General features: G+C 42.0%; 1 protein-coding gene across 1 annotated transcript in view; it reads left to right on the top strand.

Annotated features, from left to right (window-relative positions):
- AKAP5 (A-kinase anchoring protein 5) overlaps positions 1–11,089 on the top strand; it is a 40,085-nt gene extending 28,996 nt beyond the window's left edge. Inside the window, exon 2 of the mRNA XM_073570749.1 lies at positions 5,788–11,089. Within this exon, the coding sequence (XP_073426850.1) occupies positions 5,788–7,292 (1,505 nt within the window). The 3' untranslated portion in view covers positions 7,293–11,089. The remainder of the gene's footprint in view (positions 1–5,787) is intronic.
- Positions 11,090–13,633: the final 2,544 nt, after the last annotated feature.

Here is a 13,633-nt window from a genome sequence, read left to right as displayed (position 1 = left end):
TGTGAGGAACCACGTTGCGCAGACTGTCCAGAAGCAGATGGCATTTGTGACTCCTCATCCTCCACCTCTTCCAAAACCTCCTCCCTTAGTGCTTGCAGTGTTTTTTGAAGCAGGCAGATAAGGGGGACAGTCATGCTGACTAGTGCATCATCTGCACTCGCCATCCGCGTGGAATCATCGAAGGCATGCAAAACGTGGCAGATGTCCTTCATAGAGGCCCACTCAGTGGTGCTGAAGTGTGACCGGCGCACAGTGCGACTTTGTTTGCGCCTGGTGCAGCTGGTACTCCATTACTGCTGCCTGCTACTCACACAACCGCTCCAACATATGTAACGTTGAATTCCACCTGGTGGGTAGGTCACATATGATGCAATGTTCCAGAAGGCGGAATCGGCGCTGCAGAGCTGCAATGCGCGATCTTGCCGTGCTGGAACGCCGCAAGTGAGCGCACTCTATGCGGACCTTGTGCAGCAGTGCATCAAGATCCGGATAGTCCCTCAGAAAGCTCTGCACGACCAAGTTCAGCACATGTGCCAGACATGGGATGTGAGTGAGGTTGCCTAGGCCCAGAGCTGCCACCAGATTTCGGCCATTGTCACACACTACCAAGCCTGGCTGGAGATTCGCTGGCACAAACCACACGTCGCTCTCCTGCTTGATGGCATTCCAGAGCTCCTGCGCTGTGTGGCTTCGATTCCCCAAAGAAATTAATTTCAGTACGGCCTGTTGACGTTTGACCACGGCTGTGCTCACATCGGGTAAGCGTTCACGGGTCCATGTGGAGGTAGACCGTGACGGCTCCTTCAGCGCTGATTCAGAGGAACTGGAGTATGAGGAGGAGTCAATGTGTACAGACTGGATTCCTGCAATCCTTGGAGTTGGCAGAACATGTACAGCGCCACTCTCAAGATCTGTACCCGGCTCCACAACATTGAACCAATGGGCAGTGAGGGAAAGGTATCGTCCCTGTCCATGGTTACTGGTCCACGCATCGGTGGTCAGGTGGACCTTGCTACTGACGGCGTTTAGTAGCGCATGTTTAATTTTTCCCTCCACATGCTTTTGCAGGGCAGGGACGGCTTGCCTGCTGAAATAAAAGCGGCTGGGCACGGTGTATTGTGGGACTGCCAATGCCAAGAAGTTACGGAAGGTGTCAGTCTCCACCATCCTGAATGAGAGCATTTCAAGGGCCAGTAGTTTTGCAATGCCAGCATTCAGAGCCTGTGCTCGGGGATGGTTTGCCGAGTATGGCCGCCTTTTCTCCCATGCCTGTGCTACCGATGGCTGTAGAGTGGCCTAGGAGTGTGAGGATGACAGGGAACGTGGTGCTGTGGGTGGAATGTCACTGGGTCTCTGGACAACAGTGCCAGAGGTTCTTCCATGGCGATCCTGTGAGGAAGCCGAACCAGCTGTGTGTGAGCTGGAGGAAGAGGCTACAACACGAGCTGAAGAGGTGGTAGGTGGTGCTGTAGGTTGGCTTCGTCTTCAGTGTGTCTTTGTAACTCCACCACGTGCTTGGTCCGCACATGTTTCCACATATTTGTGGTACTGAGGTTGCTGACACTTTTCCCTCTTTTGACTTTCTGATTACACAGCTTGCATTTGACAAAGCAAATGTCATCTGCAACTGTGTGAAAAAAGGACCACGCACTGCAAGTCCTGGGAGCGCCCATTTTAGGTTTTGGAAGAGGAATGCTCCCAACGGGTGCCGAAGTGGAGGCTACAGGCAACCAAGTCTGCCCCCTCCCTCTCCCTCCTGTTTTGGCCGTTCGGGGAATCTCTTCCTCAGAGCTGCTCCCACCACCTTCCTGTTCCTCACGCCATGATGGGTCAAGGACCTCATCATCTACACTCCCCTCTTCAAACACCTGCTTCTCCTGGGTAGTCTCGCCAGCACAGTATGCACCAGAAAGTGGCACCTGAGTCTCATCATCTGATGCGTACTGAGGTGTGCTGACCATAGGCACTGGCCCACCCACCTCTTCAGATTCAGAGGGACAAAGCAGTTGCGCATCACTGCATACTCCCTCTTCTTCACATTCTAGAATGCTGCTTGGCTGGCCCCGTTTCCAAGCCAAGAGATTCAAAGAACAGAAGTAGAGATGGCTCCTGTCTAGGGCTCTCTGACTGCCTGGTCAATTTGGCAGGTGGTGAAGAGAGAGATGGTTGCTCTTCAGTGCTCTGGCCCTGAGAGGATGTGGAAGTAATTGAAGTCGATGCGTTAGGTGCCATCCATCACACAACGGCTTCAATTTGTTCGTCCCGCAGCAGTGGGGTACGGCAAGGTCCTACAAAGCTGCGCATAAAGGACTGTTGCCTCGTAAATCTGGGGGATGCTGAGTCACTGGTGCCCGCAGCAGGCACAGAATCCCCACGTCCTCTCCCTGCTGGAACTCCACGCCCACGACCACGTGCCTTACTCCCTGCCTTCTTCATCTTGGTAGACTGATAAAGATAGGCAGAAAAGTACAAAGGGGGGGCTTAGTGTGCTTATTCCTGAACAGCTGCTAACAGGTATAAGAAACACTAATTTTATAAAGTGTGTGGACTACGCTTTAATATGAGCTAATGTGGCCTACACAACTGTCAAGTGGAGTATTTGGTGAACTTTATTTATGTGTTTTTTTTCAAAAAAACAAAAAGGATGTGACCAAAGATGTGAAAGTGATAGTATCACAAACTTTTTGGAGCTATTACAATGCAAGAAGGTAACCTACAATGCAATAGATGAGGCTCCAAAAAATAGGCTAATACTAATCTGGCTGCGGCTGCAGGGCACAAGCCAGAAAAAAGGCTCCTCTATCTACTCCTATATAGTGTTTGTAACTAACCAATGTAGATGGATATGGATGGAAGCACACTAATAGGAGAAAAAAATCAGGAAAAATGAGCTGCAATAAAACAAAAAAGGACTATGTATGAGGCAGTGACGCATGCTGAGTGGACTACAACCAGAGGTGGCTGCAGAACACACTACAACGTGAGCTGCACTCACACACAGAGACCTCACAGACAGCCGTGAACAGTGCAGAGAACTGGGCACTAGCACTGAAAGGCTGCAGAAAGGCTCCGCTGTCTACTCCTATAGTGTTTGCAACCAATGTAGATGGATACGGATGGATGCACACTAATAGGAGAATTAATGAAAAATGAGCAGCAATAAAACAAAAATAAATATGTATGAGGCAGTGACGCACGCTGAGCAGCCTACAACCAGAGGTGGCTGCAGGACACACTACAGCGTGAGCTGCACTCACACAGACCTTGCAGACAGCTGTGAACAGCGCTGCAAGGCAAAAGAAAGCTACAGTGATTGATAATGTAGCCTTGGTAAAGCACAATATTATATAGCAAATCGATATCTCTAACTGTCCCTCAGAGTCTTGAACAGCAGCCTGTCCCTGAACCCTAAATGGCGGCGGCTTTTATAGTGCATCATGACATCATTTCAGCAGCCAATCACAGCCATGCCATTAGTTAACTTGCCTACATGCCTAACAGGATGTGCCCACACTTCTGAGGATTCCTCATTGGCTGAATCAAATCAAACTGGCTCATAGCATTATGGGAACTTCCGATTCCGGTATTCGATATGCAAAAAGTATCGGAACTCAGTATCGGAATTCCGATACCGCGAATATCGGCCGATACCCGATATTTGTGGTATCGGAATGCTCAACACTAACCAGAAGTTAGGGATAGGTTGAAGAGATGGGTTAGGGCTGGAATGATCATGTTACTGAGGTTGGGGAGCAGGTGGGAAGGGATGGGGTCAAGTGCACAGGTGGTGAGGCGTGATTTGGAAAGGAGATGAGTAAGCTCTCCTTCAGTGATGTTGGAGAGGGAGGTAATTAGGGAAGGGCAGAGGTCTGGTATGTGGAGCGGATGGGGTGGTGGAACTGTAAAGGTTTGCCTTGTTTGGTCGATCTTGTTTTTGAAGTAGGTAGCAAAATCCTCAGCAGAGAAGAGGGGAGTTGGAGGTGGCAGTGGTGGGCGGAGGAGAGAGTTGAATGTGCTGAACAGTTGTTTTGGGTTGTGGGATAGTGAAGATACAAAGTTTGTGAAATAGGTCTGTTTAGCAGAGGTGAGGACTGATTTAAAGGCAAGTGTAGCTTGTTTAAAAGCAGTGAAGTCGTCTGGCAGGCGTGTTTTTTTCCAACGCCGCTCTGCGACCCTGGATGCTTGTCTAAGTTTTTTGGTGAGGTTGTTGTGCCAGGGTTGCCTATTGGTTTGTAACACTTTGCCATGCATGAGAGGCGCGATTGAGTCTATGGCTGATGTGAGGGTGGCGTTGTAGAAAGCGGTGGAACTGTCCGTATTGTGGAGATATGGACGACAGAGGTAGAAGAGAGTCTGAGAGTCTGTGAATGTCTAGGTGTGCGAGGTTTCTGCGAGGATGTGCTAGTGGCTGGACATAAGGGGCAGGTGAGAAGGACAAGGATGAGAAGGTGAGTAGATGGTGGTCAGATAGGGGGAAGGGAGAGGTTGTGAGATTAGATAGGGAACAGAGGCGGGTGAAGATGAGGTCTAATGTATGTCCATCTGTGTGGACTGTGTACACAGCAGACTGCAGAATGAGATAACAGTGAGTCTGTAAGTGAGCTTGCACTGATGGGAGAGTTTTTAATTCTAAACTTTTTAAGGGCTCATGACCGTATTTTAGGTCCAATTGCGATCCAACAAAATATTGGATCACACTCGCAACAATGTTATTCTATATGGCCCCAAACATATGTGATTTGTTTCCTCGGACCGAGCTGGTACAAGAGAAAAATCAGAGTATGCCGAAGTTTGATCTGATATTATGATCACACTTGGTCATACAAGTCAATGAATCCTTGGAAAACATTGGACTGCACTGGGATGACATTTGAGTGCAGCCTGATTTTCATGGACTGACACAATGGAGAAGATGGAGAATTTTTTCTCCCATTTTCTCCTGATCTGAGAGAATCGGTTCACACTGTGATGAAACTCAGGTCAGAGTGTGATCAGAGTGTGATTAGCATGATTGGCCCGATTTTCTCGAATGAAAACATCTTCTAAGTTGATTTATGACAGGATCAAAGTTATAAGTCCTGCAGTCAGTACGAGCTCACTCACTCATGGATTCATTAGTAACTTATTCTGCAGTCTGCTATGTATTGTCATACATAGAGGCTGTAGAAGCTAAACTGTTCAACATTTATTATAAAACCCTACAGAAAAATTTATATTTAGGCAAAAATACACAGATATATGTTTTAAAAAAAATGGACAAGATGTTCATATCTTTTAAGAGACTGCATTGTCAATACATAGAAAACATATTTGCATCAGTGATACCGGTAGCTTCATCAGCTGGCTCACCCAGGCATTGGGAGTGGTTAGGCACATTGTGATATTACTAAACACATTCTTACCTGTCAAACCAAGTGAGAATTGTAACCCAGTGGTCCACATTCATTTGCACCAGTGGCATTCATTTTCAGGCGTCAATGCCTCCTGCAGTTTGGCCATTTGGCAGACAATCATTACCTTGAATTTACTTTTTTGTACATCATGGTAAATGAACAGATTGCATGCTTGTGAACGGCATTTCTGTTAACAAATGTTTTTGCGTAGATAATGGAAATTCTAAAAAACAAAAAAGGCTATTCGTGGTAACACATATAATCTAATCACTTACTTATTTGTAAGTGTATTTACTATTTCTTATCACTTACCTATAGAAAAACTTATTGCTGTATCAAGGTAGAAATACATCTTAATTTTTATCCAGATTTGTAACTTTTTTCTACTTCACAGGTCACTTGAAAGCAACAGATTTGGAAAGAAAGCAATCGAAGAGAAGCAGCAAAGTATACAATAAAAAAAAACAAACACTTTATATCCACAGATATTATATAACATTTTTGGTTCTATGTCCATACATTAAAATGTCGGAATGTAAAGCTATTTCTTCTGATGAACCTCAGTCACAATTAGGGCAAAATGACCAAGTCAGCAAACACTTCAGAGGATATTCATCTATGGGATTTCTCCGGAAAGGTAAGAACAAAAGGAAACCAAGTCGAAGTAATTTATGTATTAAACCCAAGGACTTCAATGATAGTGACAAGAAAACTGTTAACATGGTGGCAAAAAAAGGTGAGGTCCTTGGTCTGGAAGAAGTCTCCAATGAGTTTACTTGTACTTCATCAATTATGGAGACCTACAATCTTAACGCTAACAAAGAGACAAAATTCAGTTTTCGTAAATTAGAAGACGGCACTTTTGCTTTAGAAACCAAAAGCTTGAGCGAGCTTAACCAAGACAAGAGTGAATCTGGACTTATAAAGAGGTCTTCAAAGAAGCGACATAAAAAAGGGCAAAATTCTCACAAGCCATTGAAAATTTGCTTCAAAAAAAGGAGCAAACCTCTAAGGAAATCTTTAGATTCGAATGAGGAGAACAAATCAGATCATAAAATATTAGCATGCTCAACTTCACAAGAGGATAGCAGTTGTGTTGTGGACAACCATGATAAATGTTCAGAAGAAGAGCAGACAAAAAGAAAAACCTGGGCAACTTTGAAAAGTTTGGTTACTCGAAGACGAAAGTTACGTTCTTCAGTAAAAAGACAGTCCCAGTTGAGTGGAAGACACCTTGAAACCAACACAGGCAATGCTTCCATTCAAAGGAATTCAAAGAAGAGGAGATTCTCAAACATGAAGTTATCATGCATGAACTTTTCAAGGGGAAAAAGGTCCTCAAATAACCCACTACCTTCTGAAGACAACCTATGTACAATTAAATCCTCAGATACCAGTGGAACAGATTCAGGACCTGATTGTGATAAAAGTGAAAAGGCTTTGGTCGTTAAGTATAAACTTCAGAAGTCTGTAGATGTAGAAAATGGCAAAATTGGTAGCAGTTTTGATGATGGCATACAGACAAAGTCAGAAGACATAGATAAAATGTGTGGCCAGTCAAACAGAATATCTAAAAATATACAAAAAATCCAAGAACCCACTAGACCAAATTTGATGGAGAACTTATCATTAAGTGATGATATCCAACGTGTGACTGAATCCCAAAGAAGAAACAGTGGAAATTCCCTCAAAGGCTGTGAAGGTGATGTGAAAGTCCCTCCGGTCAGTGAAATTACCATCACAATTGATTCACCTTCAGATGTGTATGAAATGCTTCTTGCATCTACAGCCACTTCTCTTGTTAATAAAGTTATTGAGTCATCGATTCAAAAATTAATTGAAGAGGAAACTTTCCTTAATCATGTTCCAAGCAAAGACTCTGAAAGATTCTATATTTGACGCACAAAAAAGGAACAAAAAAATACATATTTATGCCATGTTGTAAAATATTGTGCCTTCAAAAATAACTAGATAATACAGATGGTTAGCACTCGACTTGAAGGTTTGAGTTCACGGTGCAAGTGAAAAGGGACGGGGTGTCCCCAAAACACAAAATACATATAGAGTCACTGCACACGCTGATTATGCTCAATGTGAAGAAATTTTATTAATTGACGGTGAAGAAGCGACAGCTTCGACGTTTCGGCCTCAGCGGCCTTTATCACAGTCGCTGAAATAATAGAAATACACACAATATAAAAATCAAGGAATATATACAAAATATAAAATCCGTATCACAAAGAAGCGAAATGATGATAGATCAATGTTCTAGGATCACTTAGGAATGTAGAGAAACTTCAAGACAAGCTAATGGAAAAAAGAGACATGGCGGCAGACAAGACAAAACTACATATAGAAAAAACTACATATAGAAAAAACATGAAATAAGGTCATACCCCTTTTGGAGAGAAGAGTCTGTGTTCACCGGTTAAATAGTGTCACTGCTAGGCAATATATATTTGGTAGATTATTCTGTGAATAAGGATAATTGGAGGTATGGTTAGGGTGGTACACAATATGCATACTCTTAAAAACAGGGGTAGAATATAATACCAAAGAGTTCAGCACAGTTCCCAAATGTGTGTATGGGGGCACACTGGTAATCAACCATATGTCGGCATAAAAATAATATAATGCCAAGGAGTGTGGCACAGTTACCAACTGTGTTTATAGAGGCACACTGGGAAGCAAACAAATGTCGGCATGTAAAATATTTATAGTGGCTAAATGTTATTTCAACTGAAATTATGGTGGTTGAGAGGTAAAAAGATTTATGCCAAAAAATAAAAATAAAGATATCCGCAATTTCATATAGTTGGGGTGTATCTATAAACATGGCAGTGTAAATAAGTGTCATGGATATGAGAACAGTGGGAAAAAGGGGCATACATAGGGGAAATAAATACCAAGGTAGCCAGTAATCCTGATGCCTGATGAGAGGAGGAAGAATGCCAGAGCTAAATGGAAAAAGAGGCCCAATAAGTATGCAATAAAGTTGGTGGTACAGCGGTGATCCCTTGCATGGGACAATACTAAAGTTGGTGGTACAGCGGTGATCCCTTGTATGGGACAATACTAAAGTTGGTGGTACAGCGGTGATCCCTTGTATGGGACAATACTAAAGTTGGTGGTACAGCGGTGATCCCTTGTATGGGACAATACTAAAGTTGGTGGTACAGCGGTGATCCCTGTATGGGACAGTACTTACGATCATTGGTGGCGCAGTTGGGGATGCAGGCACAGCCGTGCCAGAGCAGTGAATGAGCGCTGTGTTCCCAGCAGCGCTCTTTACAATGTCAGACCGATCACATGATAGGAAATGATGTCAGACGCCGGCGCGTGCGCAGTGGGGCATGGCCGTGTCGCCTGACACAGTGTACTACCAACACAATGGCGCAGGCTGCCCGCGCATGCGCGGTGAGGCGCGATTAGGTTCAATATGTTCACAGGAGAAAGCGGAGGCAAACTGAGGCTAATGAGACGTGCAGTGTAGAGCACGGGGGCATTAGAGGAGATACAGGAATAGGCACAGTGTATAAAAGATGAACGAACAAAAAAATATATACTATAGCATACAATATTGATAAATGGCATACAAATGCACCGATGCTTCTGTAAATAGAGATAATATACATAGGTTAAATATATGACATTCATATCATGTAGGAGTCCAAACTGAAAAAGACCAAGGAAAAAGGCTGGAAGATAACGGAAGTGAGAGATATTAGTTAGAAAAAGGGGGGGGGGAATAAAGAATATGTAAGAGATTAATATGTGATCTAAAATAACTGGAACGGGGGAGGGGAAAAGGAGATGAAAAAAAAGGGGAGAAGGGTGGATACAGTTAGAGACATCATTACGGGAATGATAACCAAACTTGAAAAAGAAAACACTGGGAAAAAAGGGAAATTTTGGGGGTAAAAGATGAAACAATAATGAAAATGATGAATGAAAATGATGAAATGATGAAAAAATGAAACAGAAAAATCAGAATAAAAATAATGAAAATGAGGGGAAAAAGAAATGAATAAATGAAACAAAAAAATTAAAAAGTTTTTTTGAAAAAATAAAAAATAAAATAAAATTGAAAAATAGAAAGTATCATAGGTAGAACATAAAAAATTGGAAGTGAAAATTGGAAAAAAAATATAAACAAAATAAAAATATGAAAAATTGAAAAAAATAAATAAAGGGTAAAAAAAAGAGACAAATTGTAGTTCAATATCTTACCGCCAGTAAAGATGTTAAAAAAGACTCATGAAGGCAAACGTTCAGTGGGTCTAAAGGAAAAGAAAAATATCAGATTAACCAATCAATTTCTTGATTGGGACCCTTGGGATGTAAGGTGTCTAGAGTGTAAATCCAGTAGGTCTGTCGTTGCTTCAAAATGCGAATATGATTGCCACCCCTCATAGGTCTAGGAACTTTTTCTATGATTTGGAACCTTAGCTGAGACACGTTATGGCGGGCTTCCTGGAAATGGGCAGGGAGTGGGAGCCATGTTTTGCCACATCTAATAGTTGACTTATGGCTAGATATTCGGTCCCTAATGGCCAGGGTGGTTTCACCCATGTACAGTAATCCACATGGACATTTGATGATATATATGACGAAGTTGGTTTCGCAGGTGAAATAGTCTTTAATCGGGTAAGATTTACCAGTACGTGGGTGGACGACTTCATTGCCTTTAAAGATGTTGGAGCAGCTCATACAGTTGAGGCAGTGGAAGGTACCTGTTCTTTTCTGCCCTGTCAATGTTCTTGTGGTGACGTGACTAGAATTTCCTATGTCCGCCCTGACTAGCTTGTCCTTGATGTTTTGGGGTCTTCTTAAGCACATCAGAGGTGGAGATTTGAAAACATCAATTTTAGGGTAGGCTTTTGTGAGTAAAGGCCAGTGTTTATGAATAAGGTTATGTATTCTCTGCATAGAAGGGTGGTGACCATGAACAAAGGGAGTCTGGTGGTTTGGGTGCTGTAATTCTGGTACAGTCAGGGTCGTTAGTGCTTTTGTCATCTCAGAGGTCAGGAGTGTGGGTGGGTAGTGTCTGGTTTCATATCTATTGGACATTTCTAATAGTCTAAGATCTCTAGTAGTAGGGTCCGACACAATCCTGGTGACCCTTTTAAACTGTGACCGGGGGAGACTATTACGGGTAGCTTTTGGGTGGCAGCTGTCATACAGAAGAAGGTTGTTGCAATCCGTAGGATTAGTGTAAATGTCAGAAGAAAGTTTTCCCTGTAAATCTTTGTTGATTCTGGTGTCCAAGAAAAAAATAACTAAACATTCTACAAGAAATAAAAACAACTAAATGGGAAAAAATGTCTAAAACCATCTTGGAGTCATCTAAAGTCCAAATAATGTGAAGGTTCTACTCCAGTAAAAGACATTGGAGTCTGTCTACTTGCTTAAAAAAATGGATCGGGCATAGTTGTTACAGCTACATTATAATGTTATTGAGATTATTATATGTTGTTATTTCTTTTATTAAATGTTAATTTAAGTAAAATTTCTACATTTATTATATACTGTAATATATTTAATTTGTAATAATTGTACTTATTATACTAATTAAAACTAACTAATATATTGTACCTCCTGTTCTGGTTCAAATCTAAAAGTAAATCCTTGAAAAAGAAACTAAAACCAGCAACAGATGTGACAAAATACCCAAATAAACGATATTTGCCCCTTCTCGTTCTTGCGGTGCTAACAGTCTTAGTTTACAAGTTGGTGGCACATGCTATTGAGTGGCCATAGCCACGTGTTGTATCACCATTTCTGGTGCTATATGTTTCTATAGGTGTTGTCTTACAGTATAGTCTTATTATTGCATAGTATATTGTTAGACTCTGTTCACGCTAGTGCCATGATTTGTTCATAGCAGATACCATTTCAAGTGGATTCAAATGAACAATGATTTTAAAGGGAATCCATTGATTTTAAAGGGAATCAGTCAGCAGGTTTTTTGCTAGATGATCTGAAAGCAGCATAATGTAGAGGTAGATACCCTGATTCAAACGATGTATTACTTAGTTTACTCGATGCAGCTGTTGTGATTGAATCACAGTTTTCTCTGCTGCAGAGCAAGCAGAGCTCTGAATGCTGAGCCCTGTATAACCCCACCCACAACACTGATTGGCAGCTTTGTGCATACACTGTACATTTTCAGAAAGCTGCCAATCAGTGGAGGGGCGTGGTTGGACTAGGAGGCACGAGACACCTAGTCCTGTAATGCAAATCTCCTACTGATAAAACATTGATTTTTTTTGAAATTACAGCACAGCCTAATAAGTGACACATCACTGGAATCAGGGTCTCAATCCTTACATAATGCTGCTCTGAGATTACATACCAAAAACCTGTTGACAGATTCTCTTTAATGGCGTCTGCTCTGGTTACAATATACAGGTGCATCTCACAAAATTAGAATATCATCAAAAAGTTAATTTATTTCAGTTCTTCAATACAAAAAGTGAAATTCATATATTATATAGAGTCATTACAAACAGAGAGATCTATTTCAATTGTTTATTTCTGTTAATGTTGATGATTATGGCTTACAGCCACTGAAAGGCCAAAGTCATTATCTCAGTAAGTTAAAATACTTTATAACACCAGCTTGAAAAATGATTTAAAATCCGAAATGTTGGCCTACTGAAATGTATGTTCAGTAAATGCACTCAATACTTGGTCGTGGCTCCTTTGGCATCAATTACTGCATTAATGCGGCATGGCATGGAGGCGATCAGCCTATGGCACTGCTGAGGTGCTATGGAAGCCCAGGTTGCTTTGATAGCAGCCTTTAGCTTGTCTGCATTGTTGAGTCCGGTGTCTCTTATCTTCCCCATAGATTCTCTATGGGGTTAAGGTCAGGCAAGTTTGCTGGCCAAACACGCACATTGATACTGTTGTTTTTAAACCAGGTATTGGTACTTTTGGCAGTGTGGACAGGTGCCAAGTCCTGCTAGAGAATGAAATGTCCAACTCCAAAAAGCTTGTCAGCAGAGGGAAGCATGAAGAGCTCTAAAACGTCCTTGTTTACGGCCGTGCTGACTTTGGTCTTGATAAAATACAGTGGTCCTACACCAGCAAATGACATGGCTCCCCAAAACATCACTGATTGAGGAAACTTCACACTAGACCTTAAGCAGCTTGGATTGTGTGCCTCTCCACTCTTCCTCCAGACTCTGGGACCTTGATTTTCAAGGTCTAGTGTGAAGTATCCACAATCAGTGATGGTTTGGAGAGCCATGTCATCTGCTGGTGTAGGTCCACTGTGTTTTATCAAGACCAAAGTCAGCACAGCAGTCTACCAGAAAATTTTAGAGCACTTCATGCTTCCCTCTGCCGACAAGCTTATTGGAGATGGAAATGTCATTCTCCAGCAGGACTTGGCACCTGTCCACACTGCCAAAAGTACCAATACCTGGTTTTAAAACAACAATATCACTGTGCTTGATTGGCCAGCAAACTCGCCCGACCTTAACCTCATAGAGAATATTTGGGGTATTGTCAAGAGGAAGATGGGAGACACCAGACCCAACAATGCAGATGAGCTGAAGGCTGCTATCAAAGCAACCTGGGCTTCCATAACACCTCAGCAGTGCCAAAGGCTGATCACCTCCATGCCACGCCACATTGATGTAGTAATTGATGCAAAAGTAGCCCCCAACAAGTATTGAGTGCATTTCCTGAACATACATTTCAGTAGGCCAACATTTCGGATTTTAAAATCATTTTTCAGGCTGGTGTTATAAAGTATTCTAATTTAATGAGATAATGACTTTTGTGTTTTCATTGGCTGTAAGCCATAATCATCAACATTACCAGAAATAAACACGTAAAATAGATCACTCTGTTTGTAATGACTCTATATAATATGAGATTCACTTTTTGTATTGAAGAACTGAAATAAATTAACTTTTTGATGATATTCTAATTTTGTGAGATGCACCTGTACTTGGCAGTAAGAATAGTGCCATAGACTGCCTTATTGTTATCAAGAATACTCGGAATCTTCTGTAAAGCTCAACTGAACACCAGAACATAAGACTCATTACCAGTTAATGTTCTGTTTGATGTTAGGTTTTCACGAGAACAGGAAGTATATTTTATATAAAGTTCATAATTTTTCCATTTCTACATCAAGTCAAGGAGAAATGTAGCATATTTTGGATTTGCACAGCTGCAAAGGTCATGAGTATATGTATTTAAGATTATTTTAATTAAATAGACCT

Source organism: Dendrobates tinctorius, unplaced genomic scaffold, assembly GCF_039654945.1.
Source record: "Dendrobates tinctorius isolate UK_male_01 unplaced genomic scaffold, ASM3965494v1 ptg000006l, whole genome shotgun sequence".
NCBI lineage: Eukaryota > Metazoa > Chordata > Amphibia > Anura > Dendrobatidae > Dendrobates > Dendrobates tinctorius.
The sequence above is the reverse complement of the archived record's forward strand: the minus strand, read 5'-3'. Positions and strand labels throughout refer to the sequence as shown.